The sequence below is a fragment of the Lonchura striata genome, chromosome 31 (assembly GCF_046129695.1).
Source record: "Lonchura striata isolate bLonStr1 chromosome 31, bLonStr1.mat, whole genome shotgun sequence".
Lineage (NCBI taxonomy): Eukaryota > Metazoa > Chordata > Aves > Passeriformes > Estrildidae > Lonchura > Lonchura striata.
This window is the reverse complement of record NC_134633.1, coordinates 1,122,828-1,148,072: the sequence shown is the minus strand read 5'-3', so window position 1 is coordinate 1,148,072 and position 25,245 is coordinate 1,122,828. Positions and strand designations below refer to the sequence as shown.

Genomic DNA, 25,245 nt, shown 5'->3' with positions numbered 1-25,245 from the left:
CCATTTATCATTTCAATGGCATCATTAGATTACAAGCTGTCCTCGGAATAAGAAACAACCAGACAGCTCCAGCTCCTGACCTTCCTGCCGACCAAGCCACAGAAATGAGGAACACAACATTTCACCAGGAGATGGGATCAGATTATCTGTTAGCAGAAAAAGGAGGAGTTTGTGGAAAACTAAATTACTCAAACTGATGTTGGCAAAGAGAAGGGGAAAGTCCTGAAAAAGATAAAAGAGTAAATAGGAGAGCAGTTTATGTATTGGTCCAAACATGTAAAGGATGGGAATGGGACACGGTTTCCTAGATACCCGGCAGACCAGGGGTTAAACGTTGGGAGTCTCCTGGATTGTCCCCGGAAAGGGCCCATCTCTGCACAGAGACACCTTTTTTCACTTGTAAATTAGGTCTTTCTTTCTCTGCCAACTGTGGTGTCTCCATCCAGGGCTGCAGCCACTGCTCATTTAAAACTTGAAGATTCTTTTTCTAGAGGCACAACTGACTTGATGTATATTTTACATAAGCACGAATTATTCCATAACATATATTACAATGGGGATGCGGAGATCCCCCTGCAGGTCCATGGGGATGCAGAGACCCCGCAGCTGGGAGCAGGGAGGCGTGGGGAAAGCTGCATTTAAGGGTCTGCACCGACTTCTCCTTCTCCTGCTCCGAGTCTTTGGAGTTTTCTGACAGAAATCTCTCCCCTGCCCCACTCACCCACAGGGCTTCGGGCAGGTTTCCCTTTTTGGGGGAAATCAAAGCGAAGGTCTGATGCACTAACGAGGGGCAGGAGAAGTGAGGCTCCTGGGCTTCCCGCAGAGGCGGAGGCACGGGAGGCGCAGGGCCGGGAAAGCCGTGGCGGGAGGCGCGGAGAAGTTTGTTTGTGCGGGCAGCTCAATCCCGGCTCGGCCCGGGCCCGTGCCGGGGCTGTTCCTCATCTCCGGCTTTCCCCTCACGCAGCCCGGGGGCGCCGAGAGCGCGGGGCGAGGCGGGGCCGTGCGCAGAGCCCGCCCCGAGCTCGCTGCCATTGGCCGCCGGTGCCGTCAGTCGCGGTCGCGGCGCGCTGATTGGTGGGAGCGGGGCGCGGCGCGGCCCCGGCGGCGGGCTGAGGGCGGCCGTGGCCGCGCAGCGCCGCCATTGGCCGAGCGGCTGCGCGGGCCCGGCAGCGGCGGCAGCGGCCGGAGCGCGGTGAGGCGGCGGCGGCGGAGCTCGGAGGCGGCCCCGGCGCAGGTGGGAGCCGCGCTGGGCTCTGCGGGGGCTCGGGGCTGGCTGCGGGCGGAGGGGGCGGCAGGGGGCTCCGGCGGCTCGCCGGTGCCGTGTCCGGCCCGTGCCGGCCCCGGGCCGAGGGCGCTGCGGGAGCGGCTGCCCGCGGTCTCCTTCCCGCCGGGGCCGGGCAGGAGCCGCTGCCGGAGCAGCGCTGGCTCGGCCCGGCTGCTGTGGGTGGGACAGAGGGGCTGCCCCGCGGCCGGGAGCGGGCGGGGAAATTCCCGTCGCCGGAGGTTCGTGTGCCCGGGGGAGAGCGAGGAGTCCTGTCAAAGTGACTTTATTGCCGAGCAGGGGCAGAGGCCGTGGGGCATTTGCCGTGCGCTCTCTGCCGTGCTTGTAGTCCGCAGCCTCCTTTTTATCCTCATTTTCCCGGCCGCATCTCCCTCTGCCTTTGCCCACCGGCTGAGTTCCTTGGAAGGTTCCGACTTCCCGATGCGCCTGGAGCCTGTCCTCGTTAATGTGCACCCTCCTTTTGTAGAACAGCCGATATTCATGGCTCTGTTAAGTCTTTGTGCTTCTCCTCGAAGTTCGGGAATGTTCCGGGACTTTGAGCAGCTGTCTAGGTCAATTTGGAACATTTAATTGAACTGATGGTTTCTCCCGTTACTTCCTTCTCTACAAGTGCCTGGCCCTACTTCCAGGCAGATTCACTCCTTGACTCTGTTTTGTTCTTCCCGGGTCCTCTTTGGTTTTGGGATTATTCTCGGTGCCCTCATTCCCTGTCCTTTTGTAGGCGTTTGTGGATCAGGAGGCCTGGCTGCCACCTGCATGCCCTGGCTCAGCTGCTGGATGAGCTGCACTGCCAAGGTGTGGAGCATGGTAAAAAGATGAGAGTTGCTGCAGCACAGAAGAGGAGAAGCAGCATTCGTTTGGCCTCTGGTCTGCTGGGGAGCCGGGGAACCGTGTCCCATTTCCATCCTTTCCATGTTTGGAGCAATACATAAACTGCTCTCCTATTTGCTTTGTTATCTTTTTTCGCAGTTTTCTCTTGTCATCTCTTTGCCAACATCAGTTTGAATCACTGAGTTTTCCACAAACTCCTGTTTTTTCTGCTAAGAGATAATCTGATCCCATCCCCTGGTGAAATGTTGTGTTCCTCATTTCTGTGGCTTGGTCGGCAGGAAGGTCAGGAGCTGGAGCTGTCTGGTTGTTTCTTATTCCGAGGACAGCTTGTAATCTAATGATGCCATTGAAATGATAAATGGGTTCTCTGTCTCCTGATAGGAATTTGTGAGAAACGCCAATGACTTGGTTTTTAAAATGTGAGAAGTTTAATACTAGTGAAATGGTTAGAAAAATAGGAATACAATTTGACTAATAAAAATTTAGATTTAGAACAATTGCAAGACAATAAAAAGGCAAGACTTACAGATGTCTGGATGCTCTCTTGGGCACTTAAGCCATAACAAGTATACCTTGTGAATAAAGGAATCACCCCTAAAAAAATACACTGTTGCATATTCATGATTATGCATACATTCTATTTAAAACAAGGAACTCTGTCTGTTGTATGTCAGCTGTTTTTTTTAATCCCCACAGCATCCTCCAGTCTGAGCATGGCCTGAAGAAATTAGCTTCTTCTAGTAAGAAGACCATAAATTCCTCTTGTCTGGAGAATTTAGGTGTTCTCATTTCTTAAACCCCCCCAATGCATATTTTCTCTTTTAACTACTAAAGCTTCATTTTATCTACAAAGCTACATTTACCATACTATTAAAAGTTTAATACAGCACAACTAATCAATATAACATAATACATATAGTAACTATCTTCGTGGAGCCATATAACATATATTTTTCACAAAATAATTTTGGTTCCCAGGGGCTGGTCCATGGTGTTGTAGGATTTCTTCTGGTGGCCCTTCATCTTTTCCCCATGTTTGGGCACTCCCTCAAACTGGGGCTGCATCAATTGACCATTATTTTTCTTACTCCTGAGCTTGTTCTAGCAAAAGCCCAGTGCTCTGATACACCCTGTACAGCACAGACAGTGACAGCAGATGTTGGAGTGGGCAGAGGGATGATCCTCCCCCCCTTATTTTAGTGAAGTTTTCCCAGCATTCTCCATTTGCTGTTTCCCTTTGCAGCTTCAGCCATTTCTGTTGCAGAGTCAGAGATCCTCAGCATGGGCTCTGCCTTCAGCTGTGCAGATTCCATCTGTGCAAGCAGGCAGAGCTTGGGGTGAGGGGCAGAGGGGATCAGCAATTCCTGCCCCAGGCAAGAAGAGCCAGGTACATTGTCCCCACTTTGCCCTGGCAGTGTTAATTTGGATTTCTGAAGCTCCTTCTGGGTGCCTGGAATGCAGCTTCTCTTCCACAGCAGCCTTCAGCAGCCTCACTTGTGCCCCCCCCACAACCTGCTGCTTTTTTTTTCCCCCTTCAAATAATCTATTTATTGTTTATGTGTTAAAGGGTCACGTTTAAATCTCATCTAGTTTTGAAAATTTTGAAAAACTCTAATCACTTGGTTTTTAAAATTTTAAAAGTTTAATAATAATAAAGTGGTTATAAAAATAAGAATACAATTAGAGTTAGGACAATTACAAGACAAAAAAAGCAAAAAATTACAGACGTCCAGATGCTCTCGGACACTAAGTCAAGAAAAGCATGACTTGTGAACAAAGGAATCACCCTTAAACCAAGACACTTGTTGCATATTCATACATCCTTCATTGTTATGCATACATTCTATTCTAAACAAGAAACTCTGTCTGTTTTATGTCAACTGTTCCCTTTAATCCCCTGGCGTCTTTAAGTCTGAGCAAGGCCTGAAGAAATAAGCTTCTTCTGATAAGAACCCATAAATTCCTCTCTGGAAGATTTAGGTGTTCTTCAAAGGGAGCATCTCATTCCTAAAAAGAAAACTCCCCCCACATACATAATCTCTATTTTAACATTATGTTGTAACCTAAAACTACACTTAACACAATACGTAAGGGAATTAATACAGCATAACTTTCTAACCTTACACATATAATATTCATTGTAACATTTGCGAAAAGCCAATCATAAATATGCATTTTTCACAATCCCACCTCTTACTGCTCAAGCCAAATGATTTATAAAGAATATTTCCTGTCCTCTTGCATTCTTTGGACTCTGTTGGTAATCAAATAAAACATGGGATTAAACAAAGAAGAAATATCAAAACACTTGTAACACATAAAAGGAAGAAGCCTAATTTCTTCCACCATCCCATTCTCAATACATTACCCCACCTGCTAGTTTTTAACATTATTTTCCCATTTTTGGACTGATACCTGGGTCATAATTTTTTTCTGATATCCTTTGTTTTTTCCAGGATGACATCCTCATTGCCATCTATTTTCAACAATCTGTACACCCCATTCTTTAGCCAATAAATAGCATAAAGCCAACCTATTTTAATACACTGCAGGTGATGTTTGGCTTTGCAGACTCAATATTAATTCCAATGCCTGAGCAGCTTTGTTTGTTTCTTCTCTATAAGTGCTTGGAGTCATTTAATATGACTCAGGATATAATTTGGAGTTAACACAGAGCTAGACTGCTGTGCTTGTTTTACCTTTCTTTTACTAATTGTCTCTTTACAGAATCTTGGACTATATTTCTAAGATCAAATGTAAAACAAATCCATCTCTCTCCTTTTGGACATTCCATGCCCCAAGTATTACTACTTTTCCCTAAGTTCTTTGTAATGTGATAATTTTCCCCCTTTTTCCTGCAGGTACTTAATTTGGATGGGTTATAACAGTGGCTGTTGACATGGGTGTGTGTAACAAAAAGGAACTTTGGTTTCTTTCCATGTAACACTTTCTGTAGCATTTGTGACACGATCTTGCTGCTATCTCAGTAGGGAAAAGACAACAAATGGGAGACAGAAACAGGAATGACAGAGGTCTGGCGTGGCTTATACCCCCACCTCCCCTGCCTGTGGGGTTGCTGCCCACAGCTGGTACGTGTGATCTTCTCGCTGGTGAGTACAGTGCTCAATCCAGGCTTGCCCTCTGTTTCCCTTGTCACTCCTTTTTGTCGCGGCGCGGCATGCGCCCCCCCTCGCCGCGGCACCCCGAGCGGTGCCGTGCTGGGCGGCGAGAGGGAAGAGAACGGGCGGCCGCTCCCCCCGGGTTGCTCTGCTCTCCCAGTCGGTGGCGCGGGAACAGAGGGAGGCGACACGGGACTTGGGGGTGAACAAGATGGATTTATTCGGTGAGCCCCAAGACCCCCTTGAGAGGGGGGGCAAAGGTTTTATACAGAACTCAAGAGGAGGGGAGTAGGAACAGCAACCAATGAGGGTCGGGCTGGGGAGGAGTTTATGGAGGGACTAACATAGCACAGACTAATCAGGGGAACCAGGGGAGTGGAGTAACACAAAGTAACCAATAGGGTGTTGAGCCTCACTAAATAGACAGGGAATGTTCTGGGGAAAGGGGCAGGGAAAGGGAGGATTGACAACTTGGAGAGGAGTGGGTTAGGGAAGAGCTTGGGGAGATTGACAGTTGGGGAGAGGAGGAGATTGGGGGGTTGGGGGGTGAACAGACACTGAACAAATATCAAATAAAATAAAAACACACCACCGCATCTCCCCCTTTCTTTTTACAAAAGGAAAGAGAGTTTCGGTGTTTAAACATATCAATACATCATATAAATAATATAAACTTCATGTACAAGATACAGCAAAATCATATGGTAAAATTACAAATTACCAAATGGACATAAGTTGAAAACCATCAGAAAAATATAAATTAATTACGTTTACAGGATTACTTAATATAAAATATACAAAATTGTTTTTTGATATACAATGCAAAAGTAAATGTACCACATGAAATAAAATTTTTGAAAGTAAATAGAAAGAGAAGACTTTTTAGATGTGAAGTGTCAGATAATAAAGCAGAGGTGTTGCCGACTTGCGACTGCCAACCTATCGTCATGAAGGTGGAACGGGAGACTTTTGTTTCAGGCTTGGCCTCCAGGCGAGCACAGCACAGGGGCCTGGCACTGCAGATGTTTGGTAATAAACCCAAAACACTCCCGGACCATCGGTTCTCATCACAGCAGCCAGTGCACAGAATTAAGTGTCTGAGGCACTGTGTGCTGGAAAGTAAACATGCAGCTTTAAAGTCCGTTTAGTTGAGTTGTACCTGGCGTGATACTTGCAGAGAGTTCTTCGCTGAGGATGGCCTGAAGGTACTGCGATTCTTTGAAGGGTCCCGAGGCCGGGGGGGTTGACTTGGTGGCTGCCTGGCGCAGACTGTCCTGCTGGAGCTGCAAACGCTGTGGCTGGGACTGCAACATAGGTTGCACTACAAGGGTCTGTGCCTGCTGGTGGCTTTGAGAGAGCCTGCTGCTGCGGAGGCTGGGCTTGTCGCTACTGCTGTTGAGCCAGTTGGAAATGGGTGGCTATGTGGAGGAGCTGGAACTGGCGGTGCTGGAACTGCTGCTGCTTGGCTCAGGTTAAGGGACTGGCCTGCAACTTTGTCTGGCTAAATTGCTCTTACATCAGACACAAAACTACCCAAAACTTGCTGTTTTGCTGCTCTGAGTAGCAATCCAAAATAATATAAATAATATTAGATGGAATGGTTAAGTGATTGAAAACAAGCAGAAATAAATATCGGAATCTAATTGAAACAACTGAAATAAAACAATTAAAATAAAATATTTGAATTTGAATAAAACAATTATAATTAAATTAATTTGAATTAAAATTGTGTAATTGCAATAAAGAAACAATTGTAACAAACAATGATAATAAAGATAAGTAATGCATTAAAATAATTAAAATGAATAAATCTAAGAAACAATTAAATAAAACAAATAGAATTGAAATCAGATTAACCAAGAATAATTAAAAATCAGGTGATTGAAATAGAAGGAAATAATTAACAGAATTTAAACTAAATAATTGAATTAGAATAATTAAAATCACCACTATCCAATTTAAATAGAATTATTAAATAGAATTATTGGAATTAAATAATTAAATTGGACAATTTTTTGTCTAATAACACAATCAAATAAAGTAATTGATAAACTGAAAACAATTAGGATGTAGATTTAATATAAAACTATATTATTCAAATGATTCTAACAAAAACAACTAAATAAGATAATTTGAATAATCTATATTAAAAGATCACTTAAATATAACTAATAAATTTTAAACCTTGTAGCAACACAGCAAGCCTGAAGTAACGCAGCAGCTACGTGATCCTTGTAGCAATGATGATCACAAATACAGCCTTTCTTTCTATAAAATATAACTCAACAAGTAAATTATTTGAAAAGTAATTAGAAGCAAAAAGAAGAATTTGTAGTTAAATAAAAAGGAACATTGGGTAGGGTAAATTAAGGAATAGGCTAGGGGAATCAGACAATCACTTAATTAGTGATTGCCATGATTAACAGGGGGAATCGGTAAGGGGTGGACCGGGGTGCTGCCATTTTAGGGGGAAGACAAAATGGCGGATCCTCAGTCTCGGGTTTCGGCTCTATGTCCTTGGAGGAGGGTCCCTCCCGATCCTTCCCCTCGGAGAACGAGCCCGAAGAAGAATAGGGGAATATCCAACCCCGCCTCCCCCAATAGGAACTGGCCTCGTGCAGGGATGGTGCAGGGCCATTGAGGGAGAGACGGGACTGGCGGGAAACCAGGGGCGGAAAAGAAGGGTCAAGGCGGGAAAATGGGTTCCAAGCGGCGTGGCCAGCGCCATCTTGGGAGGGGGTGCCGGGCACACTGCACTTGGCCTGAGCAGTGTCTGGCAGGGCACTTAGGGCGGCTCGGCCACAGCAATCCCCAAGGGAGGATAGGGAAAAGGTTTAGGAAAGTCCGAGGGGATGAGGGTATGGGGAGCTTCACAGAAGCAAAAAGGGAAATTTACAGGAGGGGGGCCCGACGCAGCTGGATGTAAAGGGCCTCTTTTAACAACCCTCCCATAATTAACATGTCGCCCTCTTAACTGTTCCCTACTGGTGTCTTTTCTACCCCCTCCGTCCAGCCCAGCATGGGTGGGGAGGATAGAGAAAACAACCTTTTCAAGAAAAAGAAAAAGTGATCAAATATGGGTCCCCACAGATGACTAGGGGAAAAGTACTACTCAGGGGTAGCCCTCCCCCAGAAAAAGAAAACCCACCCGCCTGCCAGGGACATGCCACAGACAGCCCCCGTCTGGGCGCAGACGGGGGTTAAAACGCAAAAAGAAAAGTGGCAGACCCAGCCACCCGTCGGGGCGACCCCCACCCCATCTAGCCCACCTTACCTTCTGGGCCCGGGCGGTGATGACTTGAATCTTTTCCTTGATTCGATGGAAGAATCGCACTCGAACTGGAGATGTTCCCTCTCGGTTTGGCCCTTCCGGAGGCCTGGGTGTTCCCGTTAAACCAAGACTCGTCCCCGAAGCCTTGGTTTCGGCCACTGTCGGCCTCCGGTGGTCTCCCTGCAGATGCTGACCGAGGAACCCCTTCTCGGTCAGCCCTTCTTCAGGCTCCCCCGAGCCACTGCCAAACCGCCCTCTTCGCCCTTAGGTAGGTCTACCCGCCAAAAAGCTCTGCAGCCCGGCCGTGGCTGCTCCCGGGCAGATAGAGAGCACGATGACAAGGGCGAAAGAGGGTCCCGGAGCCTCAATCTTCTTCGCTCGGCGTTCAGCTCCTCTTAGCACCGGGCAGAGCTCCCACGGCCGTAGATGTTCCTCTTCCCTCCTTCTTCTCCTGTGAGGCGGGCGCCCCCACAAATTTGCCCGTTTTTTCTAGAAGACGAAGGAGGGAACCATCCTCTGCTACCATTTGTCACGGCGTGGTATGCGCCCCCCCTCGCCGCGGCACCCCGAGCGGTGCCGTGCTGGGCGGCGAGAGGGAAGAGAACGGGCGGCCGCTCCCCCCGGGGTGCTCTGCTGTCCCAGTCGGTGGCGCGGGAACAGAGGGAGGCGACACGGGACTTGGGGGTGAACAAGATGGATTTATTCGGTGAGCCCCAAGACCCCCTTGAGAGGGGGGGCAAAGGTTTTATACAGAACTCAAGAGGAGGGGAGTAGGAACAGCAACCAATGAGGGTCGGGCTGGGGAGGAGTTTATGGAGGGACTAACATAGCACAGACTAATCAGGGGAACCAGGGGAGTGGAGTAACACAAAGTAACCAATAGGGTGTTGAGCCTCACTAAATAGACAGGGAATGTTCTGGGGAAAGGGGCAGGGAAAGGGAGGATTGACAACTTGGAGAGGAGTGGGTTAGGGAAGAGCTTGAGGAGATTGACAGTTGGGGAGAGGAGGAGATTGGGGGGTTGGGGGGTGAACAGACACTGAACAAATATCAAATAAAATAAAAACACACCACCGCACCTTTTTTACTCATTTCCAGGCAAATTGTTTTTGACACCTTTTAACTGTGGTTTTCCACCATTCCTCAGGTATCTCTCAGTCCACAGGCACTGATAATTCCCATCTACAAAACCAATTTATTACTTCAGTTTTTGAGATCTTTCTGTATAGGGGATTGATTCAGTACTCAATACTTCTTGCAACGAGAACATAGATTTTGTGAACCACAATGCCAATTATTCTCATAATTTAAACATTCACTTATAACCCAGCTGCCATGTCCAATATGGGGATGAATCAAATAAAGTATACAGCATAGTATTAATGGTAATTTCCCTTCTTGCCTGTACAAGTCACAGGCTAAGGCCAGACTATAAGAACTCTTTGACTCAAACACTCCAGATCCTCCTGTTTGAAGTGGCAGTGTTCCTCTGCCAAGGAGGTGTCGGAGGCGTCTCAGGGCTTATTCAGGCAGGGCTTAGAACCAGTGATGCAAGCTTTGCCTTATTTCTCAGTTAGGTGTTATTCTTTGTACCTGCCTTGGATCATGTGGGTCTTCCCAAACCATTACCACCCAGTCCTGGTTGAAAGTCAATTTGGTATCACCCGGTTTAGATGTGATAGTCCATTCCTCACGTTTCTTCACAAATTCTTTTATTTTGCTGGCATGAATTCACCCTCTTTCCGTGGTTCGGATTGCTGCTTCAGTGGTACCTGGAAAGGACTTCTCAATAACACAGTGTTAAAAGAAAAACAATACTGCATTAACTTTTACCATTAGTTTTCTTCAAAACTTTCTGGGTTTAACTACAAACTTTTTCTATAGCTGCTTCTTCTTCTTGTATCCAGCTGTGCTAATTGCTGCAGAGGCCAATTCTTCTTCCTGTGAGCTATAGTTAGTTAAATAAAAAAAGACTAGGCCAAATTTAACAGGAGATGTATCACATCTCTTGGTTTTTTGCTTTTTAGGCAACATCTGTTTTAGTCTTACAGACCCATTCTTCAGAACAAAAGCCTTCTCTTCTTAACAACAAAAATCAGAAGGAAAGAAAAGAAGTCTTGTTTAAAAACATAATCCACTTTGTGAGAGTCAGCTATCTCTGCTTTGATCTTATCTGTATTGGCAGTCCCACTCTCCCTGTTTTTCACAGCTTTGGTTTTGACTCTGTCCTTGTCACTCCCCTCCCCTTGTTGTCACTCTGTCTAGCAGGAATGGGGGAGAACTTACAAATAGCGATGGTATGGGGACTTTGGGGTGTATTTCGCTCTCCCTCCTTCTCTCTCTCTCTCTCTCTTTCCCTTTCTCTCTCATTCGCTCTCTTTTTCTCTCTTCACATTTCAACATCCACATTCCAATATCAGTCCACTTTCTAACATTAGTCCTACATCCTGGAGAGGTGAGTCTGCCAATCACCTCTCCCTCCTTTTCCAACTTCCTTACAAATTAAATTACTTTTGTTATGTGTGTTCTGCAGGCCTGTAATTCACGGCACCCTCCACCAAGGGCTACCAGCTACCCACAGCTGACAGTGCTAAAACTAAAGACTTATTTTGCTGTCACAATTTTCCATTCACAAGCTTGAAAGGGTTGTAGGAACAAGGTAAACAACAACTTACTTCCCAAGTGACCTTGCCTGCACTAAAAAATTGAAGGCAATCCTTGTTAGTGCAATATAATTTGCAAAGAAGCCAAGGTTTGATTTGGGAAGGGCATCTGAGGACACAGAGCATGAGTTTTACCAATCTATAATTTGAAGAGGGAATAGACAAAATGTGGATACAGTGGGGGAGACGGCAAGTAAGGAATTTATCTCTGCAATACTCTCTTTTTTTTGACTGCCAGGAAACACTCTCTGAAGAGGTTTCTACGGTACAAACAATAACTGGATGGGAAGAAGCACTCTTGAATTTAAGCTTTGATGTCAAAATAGGAAACTGCCCCTGAGCACTGCAGTGCTGGAGCACCCTGCCTGCAAACTCACCAGAGGCAAGCCACTGCTGCCACGCTGCAGGGCTGCCTGCAGCACAGAGGGAATCATGGCCAAGCCCTCCCTGCAGGCCTGGGTAATCCACACAAGGAATCACAATTGCTTCATAGCTCTCTAACTCATTCAAGAAATAGGAAACCATAGTAAACAGAGATCTCCCTCACCATCTTTTTCATATGTGTGTGTCACACATCCTCTGTGATGCTGAAACTAACAAATAAACAGCTTGCATTAGAAGATACTGAAACTTTTTCTTCATCTAGCTTTGTAGGTTCTCTTTTCTATATGTAGCCACCTCCCATTCTGGGAAAAAATGAGCACTATTTTTTTAGAAGTGTTTTGTATGCACAACTTGAATTGCTGTTCTAGATGCACTGCAAGTAGTTAGCACTTCCAGAAAAACTAACAAACAAACAAAACAAAAAAACTAAGAAAGCAAAATACATTTGGGTACTTGAAAAAGGACTGGTTGGAAGGAAAAATGTTTCTCATTGACCTACCAAGCAGCTGGTTTTACCTTTAGTTTAACTTTACACACTAAGAACACTTGATTGAACAGCCTGCATTGACTCAAGTTAATAGCTGGTTTTGCTATGTCACAGCTGTAAACTAGTTTTTCAAACTTAGAGTACAGTAAGTTATGTATTTCAAGATAAAAATCACAATGTAAATTGGAAGAAATTTAGTACACAATTAATTTACCTCCAAAAGTCAGTTTACATCTTTCCTCTACCAGGATTGCAGAAGCTGCTATAGCTTGAATACACACTGGCCAGCCTTGATTTACTGGATCCAACATCTTTGATAAATAAGCCACGGGTCTCTTTAGTCCTCCCCACTCTTGAAACAAAACCCTATTTTGAACTACCCCCTTTTCTTCATTTACATACAGATGAAAGTTGATATTTGGGCTATTTTTAACTTCATTTTTCTTAGTTTTTCATTATCCTTTTTCTATATCATCTCCCTTTGTCAATTTTTTTATTCAAAAATTTTACTGCCTGTGTATATCCTTCAATCCACAATCTGTAATATCCCAATAATCTGAGTATCTTTCTGATTTCCCCCTTTGAAGAGGGAGGGGGAAGGGATAGAATCCCTGTGTTTCAGTCTGGGTTGAGCTTTCAACTACCCTTCCTAATCAAGTGTCCAAGATATTTTACCTCTGATTCTACAAATTGCAGCTTCCCTTTTGATACCTTTAATCCTTTTTCCCCAAGAAAATTCAAAAGCTTTATAGTAGCCTCTCTAACTTTAGCTTCAGCTTCCCCAGAAAGTAAAAGATCATCTATACATTAGATAATTTGTATTCCAGGGGGAGTGGGGAAAGTTTGTAGTATTGTTTCTAAAGCTTGTCCTAATAAGTTTGGGGATTCTGTAAACCCCTGTGGTAGTTTTGTCCATCTTAATTGCTGTTTTCTCCCAGTTAGTGGGTCATTCCATTCAAAAGCAAAGATAACTTGCTCTCCTGGGCTAATGGGCAAGCCTCAGAGGCATCCTTAAGGTCCACTACACTAAACTACTGATGCTGGGGAGGAACTTTACTTAAAAGAGTATAAGGATTTGGTACCACTGGATAGTGGGTCTGAGTTCCTTTGTTAACCTCCCTTAAGGCTTGTACCAGTCTATAGCTCCCATCATGTTTCTTTACTGGGAGTATAGGGGTATTATGGGGAGACATACAAGGTTCTAATGTCCCATCCTTTATTAGTCCTTCTATTACTGGCTTTAAACATTCCCGTCCTTCTAAAGATATAGGATACTGCCGTTCACGTATGGGACAATTTGTTTTTCCTCAATTGTAATCTTTATGGGGTCAATATTTAATCTTCCCCTATTTCCCTTCCCAGCCCAAACTTCCTTGTTAATTCTTCTTCAATCCTCCTGGCCTAGTTTTAAAAGTCTAGCTGTCATCTTCCCATCTTTTGGAACAACCCCTTTCCGCGCTCCCTCCCCAGATCTGCCCCGGCTAGCCGTCTGATGGGGCGAGAGGGGCAAATGAAGCACCCTCCGCTGGACCCAGCTGGGCTTTGGAGAGTGCTCCGTGGGTTGTCCAAGCGCTGCTAGACCCCGCGGTGGTGAGAGAAAGAGAGACTCCTGCTAGGGTGTGTCCAAGATTTATTGTAGCCCAACCGGGGCTAACAACATCTGAACTGTCCTGCTAGCAAGAGCAACTGTCAGGTGCTTGCAGCAGCTTATGAACTGGGAGGGAGGAGAAGCAGTCAACCAATAGGGGTGAACTAGGGAGTGGCTCTTGCATGGGGTGATGTACAGGGGATCCAATGAGGGATAGACGTAGGAGGGGCCCCAGGCCCCTGTCCAATCACCCGGCACCCAGGATAGAAGCTTCTAGGTGTCTGGGAGGGGATACCGAGTGACTGACAGGGCACCTGGGAGGGGGCAAGGGAGTGGCTGAGCGCCTTAGGGGAGGATTGACACATGGGGTAAGGCGGGAAAGCTAAGGACAAACCAAGTAGAACATGGGGGTACATCGGAACAAACCATTGCATAATAAAACCTGAAATAGCACAACTCCACATCTTCCCCTTTTTTGTTTAAAAAAGAAGAAAGGAGGGAGGGTGAAATAAGTCTTTTAACTGGGGGTTTCATAGTCCATGGGCTCATCTCCAAACCAGATGTTTTCCTCTTCTTGTTGTTCTTCTTCCTGTGGTCCTTCTTTGTTGAGGGGCTCCAGTTCATAAGGTGCAGTTAGTGCAGCATGGTTGATGCTAATGGTAGAGTTGATTGCTTACATTAGCAAACTTCTAACCACACCGAAACCTATGATGAAAATGATGAGTCCCAGCAGCAACATTAGTCCTGTCTGTAGAATGGATTGAACCCACCCGGAGAGTCCCTATCCTTCAAATAGCGACCCCAGCCATCCAGCTGATTCCTTTTTGAGATGGTGAATCATGGATTGCATCTTATCGAGGGTGGTACGGACGTCCTCAGCCCTAGAACTTAAGTTCATACAACATAGGCCAGCAAATTCTTCGCATTTATGATCATGGAGGAGCAAAAGAAAATCTATGGCTGCACAGTTTTGAAGGGTAGCCTGTCTCGTCACTTCCTCATCTGCTAGGAGGTCGCTTAAGGCAGCTGATGTAAGATTGGCTTGTTTAGCTACCCAGCATTCAAGGCCAGTCAATTCATTGAATGCCTGGGCGATTGCTATCTACGGTAAAAAAGCAGTGGTAACAGCGCCTTTCGCTTTGAACCATGAATTACTTCATCATTGCACTTTGCGTCCCAATCCATGAGTCCAGTATCTCTTTTTCTCCTTGCCAATTGCCCTGTCTTATTTAGTGTTTTCCAATGAGCTATTTGTGTTTTGTTGGGAGTAAACAAGCTCAGCTGCCCAAATGTGCACGGACCTCCGACCAGGTGAGGGGGGATGCCTGCCCAAGCCCTATTACCACAAATTAAGAATACTCCTTTGGGGAGAGAATGGGGTTCATTATCGGGGGTAGAGAAGCCTGGAATCTGCATAACCTTTTCACACCAATTTTTTGCTTGGTACTCGGGGATGGTTTGTTTGATTTCCCTTCTGGGCTGGGCAAAGGGATTGTTGGAGACAACAAAATGAATACATGTATAGGCAAGGGAGGAGCCAAGTAGTTCTAATTCTTCTGGCTCTTTCTTCATAATGGGAAGTGATCTGACCCACACTCTCCACACATCAGGTTGTTTTACGGTATGCACGATGAAGGTACGGATCTTTTCTGCGTGGAGCAGAGGCATTCATAGGGAGGGTAAAAGGAAAATTGTATAGAGGATATGGGATCCCCACGAGGCAGGATAGAAAGGGATTAGCAGCTGAGGTGGTCGACAAACATAAATGATCTTGGTTCAAGGATTTGGCCAGGGTGGTCCATACATTGGCTGGGGGCTGAGGAACAATCCATGCCAGCTGGGGTCCTATGGCGATGGTGATGCCGAGAAGGATGAGGCTCAGAGTTGGTCGCATCCTGGGTGAGTTCGGGGTGGAGTGTGTCCTGGAAAACAACTGAAACGTAAATTAATATTCAAGATAAGGGAGGTCTAACTCAAAGGGGAACAGAGAGCCACAGGAATTGGAGAGAGGAGAGGGAGAGTCGGGTAGGGGTGACTTTCTCCGCCGTCTAAGAACGGCGTGCCCGACCTGAGGACTTTCCGGCTTTCTCTTCTGGTCTTTCGGGATGTATGGTCTGACGAATTTGGAGGGGACCCATCTCAGGCCTGAGGGTGTGGATACGCAAGCATACCCCCGCCCCCAGGTGACTAGATCATAGGGTCCCTCCTGCCACCAGGTCTCAGGATCTTTAATGAGAACTGGCGGCTTCTCCCTGACCTTGCTCAACTCATGATTATTAAAGTGCCTAGTGATGGGAGGATTCAGGCACTCGAAGGAACAGTTTAGAAAGTTGATAGTAAAAAGGGCCCGCGCCAACCGAACCTGGGGGGACTCAGTCTTTGCTGACGGCTGTTGTTGCTTCAGCATTCTTTTAAGGCTTTGGTGAGTCCGTTCCACCACGGCTTGACCTGATGGAGAATAGGCGATGCCAGTTTTGTGTTCTATTCCCCATTGCTGTAGGAAGCCTGCGAATTCCTTGGAGGTATACCCAGGGGCATTGTCAGTTTTAATTAATTTAGGGACGCCCAGCATAGAGAAGGCCTGTATTAGATGTTTTTTTATGTCTTTTGCCTTCTCCCCTTTGTGGGCAGAGGCGAAAACTGCCCCAGAGAAGGTGTCCACAGAGACATGGACGTACTTCATCCTCCCGAAGGAATGGATGTGAGTAACGTCCATTTGCCACACCTCGCAGGACTTTAGACCCCTAGGGTTAGCCCCTGCGCTCACCGATGGTAATGGGAGCGACTTACAGGACGGGCAGGTGGCCACGATGGCCCGGGCCTGGTCACGAGTGAGGTGGAATTGTCTCACCAGGCCAGACGCATTCTGGTGGTAGAGCTGGTGGCTTAGCTTGGCTTGTTGGAACTTGTCGGGGAGCAGCACCATCTGGGCGGGGGCGGCAGCGAGGGAATCGGCACGCCTGTTGCCCTCGGCCAAGAACCCCAGCAGATCAGTGTGTGACCTGATGTGCATTACATAAAATGGTTGCTCTCGGTGGGAGACTAATTTGATTAATTTTGAGAGCAACTTATTAAGGGCATCGTTGGAAACACCTTGCAGAATAGCATCCTGTGCTCTGGACACTACACCTGCTACGTAAGCTGAATCAGTAACCAAATTGAAAGGTTCAGAGAACCGCTCGAAGGCCCTAACAACTGTGGCCAACTCAGCTATCTGAGGGGAACCCTCAACCTTAACAACATCTGCCTCCCACCGCTGAGTTTAAGGATCTTTCCAAGTCACTACTGACTTATGGGATCCTCCAGACGCGTCTGACGCTGTCAGAGCCTTCAAGGGTTTTTTACTCTGAATTTGCTTTGTTGACAAGGTGAATTGGATTTCCAAATTGAAAATTTTGTGGGCCGGTCTCAAAACTGAAATTTTGCCTGTGTAGCTGTCCAGCGCAAACTGCAATGATTCGTTTTCTTGCAGTAGGTGTTCCAACATTGCCTTTGTGAACTGGCCCGATTCCAATTTCAGCAGAATGTGGATGCACTCGAAGTCACACCCCGCCAGCTCCCGAATCCGCACTCTTGCTTTGCGGATTAAATCAGCCACCAGCTCTTGTGGCCGTGTCATTCTTTTGGATCTAGTGTGACTCAGGAAAACCCACTCTATGATTGAGAGTGGATCCCTTTTGTCCTGATCCTTGCCCTTCCCTAGGGTGTCTGCCCATTGAAAAATCACCCCATGGAGGTGTGGCAGTCTGCCCAATATGATGAATTTGAAGGGCAGGCCCGGATCGTATCTGTGGGCCTGCCTGGCAGACATTGCCTCCTGAACCCTCTGTAGAGCAGCTTTGGCCTCCGGAGTGAGTTCCCTGGGAGAACTGGGCTCTTCCCCCCCTTTCAATAAATTGAAAAGCGGGGCTAGGTCTTCATTGATAATACCTAACCAGGGTCTCACCCAGTTTAAAGACCCACACAGCTGCTGTACGTCGGCTAGGGTTCGAATTGTGTTTTTTATAGCCAATTTCTGCGGAACAATGGTCCGCTTGTTTATTTCCAAACCCAGATATTTCCAAGGTGGCATCCGTTGAATTTTATCTTTTCGCAGCTCGAACCCTACAGCAACCAACGCATCGTTTGTCAGTTCAAGCACGTATGTAAGTAAATCGCTGTTGGGGGCACAAATAAGTATGTCATCCATGTAGTGTTGGATGATCACGCCCTCGGTGGCTGCACGCACAGGGGACAGCAATGAAGAGACGTACCACTGGCAGATAGTTGGACTGTTTTGCATGCCTTGTGGCAGAACCCTCCAGTGGTATCTCTCCATTGGGGCTTCTCGGTTGATGGAAGGAACCGAGAAGGCGAACCGTGGTGCGTCCTCAGGGTGTAAGGGAATTTGGAAGAAACAGTTCTTTATGTCTATCACGGCCAATTCCCAATTTTCTGGTAACATCGTGGGGGACGGCATCCCTGGTTGGAGAGGGCCCATGTCTTCAATTACATTGTTTATAGCACGAAGGTCATGGAGGAGGCGCCACTCGTCCTTGCCAGGTTTCTGGAGGACAAAGACGGGGGAATTCCAGGGAGATGTTGTTTCCTGGATATTCCCTTTGGCGAGTTGCTCCTCCACGAGCTTCTGGAGCGCTTTTAATTTTTGCTTATTGAGCGGCCACTGCTCTACCCAGATTGGTGTATCTGTAAGCCAATTGAGCTTCCGGGTAGGACGCTCCTCAGTGACCGCTGCCCGAAAAACCTGGGGGGTCGGTATGTCAATTGTGACCCCCCACTGGGCCATTAGGTCCCTCCCCCACAAGGGTTCCGTATAATCCAAAACAAACGGGCGTAAATAAACCGATTGCCCGTTTGGCCCCTCGAATTTTACAATGTTTTTAGATTGTTTAGCCAATTGTGAACCCCCTACACCTTGAATTTTCCCAGCCACGTTTTGCAATTCCTATCGTGACGGCCAATCCCGTGAAGGAATGACTGTCACGTCTGCCCCTGTGTCCAGGAATCCGTTGAGATGTTTATGCTCCCCATCCTTCCACATATAACATGATAACTTTGGCCTTTCCTTCCCTATGACCTGCGCCTGGCACACCTGGTAATTCTTTTTAGCTGATCTCTTCCACAAATCCTCTGGGTGTGCAGGAGGTCCAGGTATCGGGATGGCCTGGGCGATGACTTGGCCCTTGGGAAGGAAGACTGGTGGATGGGAGCAGTGCAGCCACAATACTATTTGATCAGGGTTTTTGGATGTTAAGCATGGTGTGATCGTGATGTTGAGTGGCGTGAATTTTGTGTCCCCAAGAATGATATACCTACTGTGGATGTGTGGGAAGATCAGGCTCCTGCACGGTAGGGGTGTAGGGAGGCAGAGATCTCTGAAGCCTGCTCTTGGGGAGAGAGATTTATTGGAGGATTCAGGAATGCCCGAGGCTCGTGCTCTCAGGCATAGCACGTGGCGGGCTTAGGAGGACGGGGGAGGGGAGAGAGAAACGGAGGGTTTAGGAGAGGGGAAGCCCCAGGCGGGGAGGAAGTACAAGAGAGGAGGAGAGGGCCAAGAGAGGAGGAGAGGGCCAAGAGACTGCATGGCTTCTCGGACCCCCATATCAGGGGCTCCTAGGTGGGCTGGGACAAGGCATGGGCCAATGGGGTTACAGACTCCGATGCTTCAGGGGCAGGTACAGAGATGTGGGATGAGCCACAATCTTTTCGGGGGTAGGATGGAACAGTCCATTTCACTCCAGGATTTATCCAAGGGCAGAAGTGACATTCAGCTAGCTAAGATAACAATCATATCTATCTATCCTCTGCAACATGGATGTTCCTCCAGGTTCCTGGGTCTGCGGTGTCAACTGCGATGGAATGCCAACAACTGTCCTTCAAATGGAGCGGTGCGGTCAGGGCCAACCTATATGGGGAGAGATGAGAACAGGTGTTAAGTATTGGCCTGGGGTTGTCAGGGTCCCGACCAAGCCAAGCAGTGGAAATAAAATCAACATCCTCTCCCATATAGGCTGGTTCGTCAGCCATAGTCCAGTCCGGTAAAGTGTCTTTGTCCTCAGGTGGGCTTTTAGAATACTCATCCCTCCCCTCCTTTGATGTTATAAGTCCCACCGTATTTGTTTCCTGCGCTGGCTAGTTAGTTTTTTTGTTTTCCCCCAGTGTTGGATGTATTCCTCCTCTGTTGCTGCTGTTGATATTTTAAAAAGTCCTCCCGCAATGGGCAGTGTGAAGCCCAGTGTCCTCTCTGTCGGCAGAGGTTACACGGCCTTTCTTGCTGAGATCCCCTCGTAGGTGCTCTGGTAGAATGGCGTTCCGGCACAGGGGTGGCTGTGGGTGTTACGGCCTCCGCAAAGGAAACTCTCCTGTGTGATGTCCGAGGAGTTGCTGGTGTATCTCTGGCAGGAACTGTCACTTTTCGGGTGCACACGTTCAGCATGTCCTGGAGGGTTGGCTCTGGATCCAGTGGGAGACTCAGGATTGCCTGCCGGCATGCATCATTTGCGTTTTGTTTGGCCACCTCGGTAAGCATCACTCTCCTGAGTCTCTCATCAGGAACCTGAGCCTCTATGGCAGTGCATAAACAGTCCACAAAAGTGACAAATGATTCAAAAGGTTCCTGCTTAATAGAAAGAAAGTTAATGGCCGGGCCGCTTGGTCTTAACTTAAAGAAAGCTTTTTCTGCCGTCCTAATGGAAACCTGAAGGGCCTCCCTGGGGATTTTATCTGCCTGCTTTGTTCCCAATTGCCAATCCCCTTCCCCGCACAGATGGTCCACAGATAAAATTGCTCCATCCACATCCCTAGAGATCTCTGCATCAGCCCACAGGTCCGGCAACACCTCCCTAATTTCCCACTTCCACTCGGATTCCCAAATTAAAAACTCTGCTTGGGTTATCAAGCATGAGAATAGTGTCCGGATGTCAGCGGGGACATACTCGGCTGAGGAGAGGGTTGCTTTTAACATACCTCTAAAATATTCACTCTCTCGACCAAATTCTTTTTGGGACTTGTAGAGATCCTTTATTGTTTGTTGTGGGATGGGGGACCACTGTGCGAGGGGCCTGCCCCCCCGCCGAGGTGTAAAGGTGACAGGTGCAGCTGAGAAGGCAGGCAGGGAATGGGGCAGGTCAGAGTTCCCACGCTCCCCCCCCCCCCCCAGAACTCAAAGCGTGGCAACCGGAAGTGGGGTCGTGGGAACCGAGGGAGGAGGCGGAAGAGGCGGAGTCGGAGGCAGTGGCGTGTTGGAGCCTCCCCTCCTCAGGGGTGGAGCCGAGGGGTGGGGTGTTACATAATTCATTAGAGGAGGAGATTGGGGGTGGAGAAGAGGGATGGGCGGATAAATCTTGGGGACGGAAGGGTTGGACAATGTCTGGAAAGGGTTTTGGGAGGAAGGGAGATGAGGATCATGGGAAGAAGAAGCACAAGTGGCGGGAAAAGCCATGCGGTCCCCGCCATCTTGTGTCCTCATGAAGGAGGGAGAAGGGAAGCCATTTTGAGGATCCCGGGCTAAGGGAGTAGGGGATAAGGGAGTTTTAGGCAACTGGGGTAGCTTAAACCCAACAGAATTTTTACGGGACGGGGTGGTATGTTGTGAGGAAGAAGGGGAACAAGGAAGATTCGGGACAGTGCCAGCACTGTCCTGTCAGGGGTCCAGGGAATTCACAGAGGGGCCAGAATCTGCCTGCGGGCTGCACCGGGATGCCCATCTGAGAATACCCGACCTTGGGAAAGAGGGAGAGGAAAGAGGGGTAGGATTTCTAGAACTGGGGATGGATTTGTCTGCAGATGGTTGTGGCAGACCTTCATAATTATTCTTAATAATATGTCTAATTTGGAGAGCCAAATGTGTAAATTTGGAAAGAGAGAGATCCGACTGCCGAAGGATCTCCCTTCCCACTTGGTCCCAAAAGGGGACTTGATATAATTTACTTGCCGAAATTTCGGGGAAGGTCTGAGACAGCCATTGGACAAACTTCTTAATGTCCAACTTCTTAAACGAATTTTCCCCAACACCAAGGATACCCACAACTTGGGAAAACAATCTCTTCTCCGGCGCAGACAGCTTAGCACCCATGCTGTACAATGGAAAAGTGCGCCACAAAATCCACCACCAGGAAAATACCAACTAAAAACAAAAGACTGCCCTGATGGCTTAGCCAAACTGTCCTCAAAGCTTCCCACACCCCGGGAAAGGAAGCGCCAAAAAGAATGTGGGATCTTTCCCCAAAACCACGGGAGAAAGAAATACCCACCCACCAAGGGAATCTTTTCCCCAAACCCCAAGGGGAAAAGAAAATACCAGAAAAGTACTGGAGGCTAAGCCCCAAGGGCCCCCTTACTTACCAAAGAGGGTCCAGAGAAGTCGGGCAGAAACGAAAAATCCCGGAGCAGATCCCGCCGCAGGAGGAAGCCGACTCCGGAGGTGCTGTCCGGAGCTGCCGGTCCGATCCCCGGGAGCGCCACCCACTAAAACGCAGGTCTGCTCCCACCGGGGTAGCTTGACGGCCAAAGGAGGTTTAAGTCCTCGAGTCTCCGAGATCCTGAGGGTCCTCCGTCATGGGGTCAATCAGGTTGGAGAGGCCCCACATTGGGCGCCAGGCTGTCACGCTCCCTCCCCAGATCTGCCCCGGCTAGCTGTCCGATGGGGTGAGAGTGGCAAATGAAGCACCCTCCGCTGGACCCAGCTGGGCTTTGGAGAGTGCTCCGTGGGTTGTCCAAGCGCTGCTAGACCCCGCGGTGGTGAGAGAAAGAGAGACTCCTGCTAGGGTGTGTCCAAGATTTATTGTAGCCCAACCGGGGCTAACAACATCCGAACTGTCCTGCTAGCAAGAGCAACTGTCAGGTGCTTGCAGCAGCTTATGAACTGGGAGGGAGGAGAAACAGTCAACCAATAGGGGTGAACTAGGGAGTGGCTCTTGCATGGGGTGATGTACAGGGGATCCAATGAGGGATAGACGTAGGAGGGGCCCCAGGCCCCTGTCCAATCACTCGGCACCCAGGATAGAAGCTTCTAGGTGTCTGGGAGGGGATACCGAGTGACTGACAGGGCACTTGGGAGGGGGCAAGGGAGTGGCTGAGCGCCTTAGGGGAGGATTGACACATGGGGTAAGGTGGGAAAACTAAGGACAAACCAAGTAGAACATGGGGGTACATCGGAACAAACCATTACATAATAAAACCTGAAATAGCACAACTCCACAACCCCTATTCCTAATTTCACTTGTAAATCTCGTCCCAATAAATTGCTACCTGCCCCTGGGACCAAGAAAACATCCCTCATCCAAAATCTAGTTTCTCCCTCTATTACCACATTTTTAATAATAGGTACTGTGAAACTCTCTCCTTTTGGTCCTGTTACTTTTGCAGTATCTTTGCTTACACTATAACCTTTTGGAATATTTAACTGTAAGGTTCTTTCTGCCCCTGTGTCTACCACAAATTCCAATTCTTCTTCTTGGGGACCCACTCTTAAAGTTGTCTCTGCATTCCCCACCTGGACCCCAGCTGCGCCCCCCCCCTTGGCCCCGTGGCCCCCGCGAGGGGAATTTGGGGAGGTGGTTGTGGGGCAGCGCCAAGGCCGGGCCCCCGCGCGCTGTCCTGGCGGGAGCGGCTGCAGTGGGGACCGAGTGCGGGCGGGAGCGGCCGAGAGCCCAGCGCTGCCCCAGCCCGACCTGCCCCAGCTCCATCCCTGCCCCTGCGCTGGGATGCTGTGGGGCTGGGGGGAAGAGGGAGCTGGCAGTGGGTGCTGGGCCTGGGGGCAGGAGGAGAAGGGAAGGAGAAGCAGGCTTGAGGAACAGAATGGTGAAAGGATGCAGGTGGCAGGAGAAGATGGGATTGTGCAGGAGAAGGAGGAATAGCAGGAGGAAGAGGAGTGTGAGGAAGAGTAGAGACACAAGAGAAGGAGGAGGAGCAGAAAGAGGAAGCAGCAGAAGGTTCCACCCCTCCCTGTGTCTGCAGCCTCCCCCCAGTCCCAGGAGCGCTGCTCCCCCCACATGCAGCAGGTGACTATGGAGATGGATCTACGATTTTCAGGGGGTGAATCTTGGTGTTTCTGAGCTTTCTTGGGCTAAATGTTGGTGCTTTGGTTTTATATGGGAACTGAATCTTTATCTTTTAGAGGAGGTTTTTGCTGACTTGTGATGTTCAGGGAGTTTTTGATTTGTGTCTTGAAGTTTGTGGGATTTTTGGGCTGAATCTTGGTGTTTTGGAGGTTCTTACAGATACAAGATTCCCAATGACTTCCAGGGATGAACTTGGGCAAGGCGGAACCTCCAGTCCAAGCAGCTCTTCTCTTGTTTTTCCCTCAAACCAGGATTTGTCATTTCCAGGGCGTGGCTGAATGGAGGAGGAGGAAAAGTCCCGGAGATGCTGCAGGAGGAGGAGCTGCAAACCCAGCCCAGGGAGCTGCAGGGAGGAAAGAGCCCCCCTGAGCCAGGAAGGCGGGCGGAGATCCAGGCGGAGCTCGGAGCTGGTGGAGAAGCCTCATGGCAGGGAGAAGCCCCACAAGTGCTTGGAATGTGGGAAGGGTTTCAGGTGGAGCTCCAGCCTCATCCAGCACCAGAGGATCCACACTGGGGAGAGGCCCTACGAGTGTGGGGAGTGTGGGAAGAGGTTTCAGTCCAGCTTCCATCTCCTCAGACATGAGCGGAGTCACACAGGGGAGAAGACCTACCGCTGCCCTGACTGTGGGAAGGGCTTCAAGCAAAACTCCGACCTCACCGAGCACTGGCGCATCCACACTGGGGATAGGCCCTACGAGTGTGGGAAGTGTGGGAAGGGCTTCATACAGAGGTCTAGCCTGGTCAAACACCAGGTGATCCACACTGGGGAACGGCCCTATGAGGGCTTGGAATGTGGGAAGAGCTTTGGGTGGAGATCCCAACTGAAAGCACACCAGCGCATCCACACAGGGGAGAGGCCCTACGAGTGTCCCCAGTGTGGGAAGAGGTTTCAGAGAAGCTCCAATCTCCTTCTACATGAGCGGATTCACACAGAGGAGAGGCCCTACCGCTGCCCCGACTGCGGGAAGGGCTTCAAGCAAAACTCCCACCTCATCGTGCACCGGCGCATCCACACCGGGGAGAGGCCCTACGAGTGTGGGAAGTGTGGGAAGGGCTTCTCACAGAGCTCAGATTTGACCCAGCACCAACAGAGGCACCACTAAGGGAAGCCCTGTGAGTTCCCTGAGTGAGGGAAGAGCTTGGAGTGAGGGAAGAGAGTGAAGGAAGAGTTTGGTGTGCTGCTGCAGCTCCATCCCCCATGAGAGGATCCGGGCTGGATGATCCCCAGTGACCCCCGTTGGGCAGAGCCCTGGTGTCCCCGTATGGGGAATAAAACAGAGAGTAAAGCAATGGAGCTGATAAAGGGGCCCAATATCTGAGGCCTGACTGAGCAGAAACTGTGGGAGACACAGACACAGTTTTAAGTCTCCCTTGGCAAGAAGACTGACCAGGCAACATGGTGTGAGACTTTTTGATAAGGTAATGTTACCAGGTTACTGGATGTCACGAAGAATGTGTAACCAATGGGAAATTGTTACCAAAAACAGCCCTATATAAGCACCATACAAGTCAATCCCTGTATAAACACCTGCTCCACTCAATAAAATTGGCTTTGGTCT

General features: G+C 48.5%; 1 protein-coding gene across 2 annotated transcripts; it reads left to right on the top strand.

The window, feature by feature from the left end:
• Positions 1-1,157: 1,157 nt before the first annotated feature.
• Positions 1,158-25,245, top strand: LOC110480647 (uncharacterized). Of its 2 annotated transcripts, none has more exons than XM_077789147.1 (2): positions 1,158-1,234; positions 23,954-25,245. In XM_077789147.1, the coding sequence occupies exon 2, from the start codon at positions 23,965-23,967 to the stop codon at positions 24,787-24,789; it is 825 nt and encodes a 274-aa protein (XP_077645273.1). In that variant the 5' UTR covers positions 1,158-1,234; positions 23,954-23,964; the 3' UTR covers positions 24,790-25,245. The 2 variants fall into 2 exon arrangements, with proteins under 2 accessions (XP_077645273.1, XP_077645272.1); XM_077789146.1 differs by having other exon boundaries at positions 1,165-1,234; positions 23,938-25,245.

Excerpts from the sequence above, each read along its gene's own strand:
- LOC110480647 (XM_077789147.1), top strand. The coding sequence starts at position 23,965 with ATGGAGGAGGAGGAAAAGTCCCGGAGATGCTGCAGGAGGAGGAGCTGC.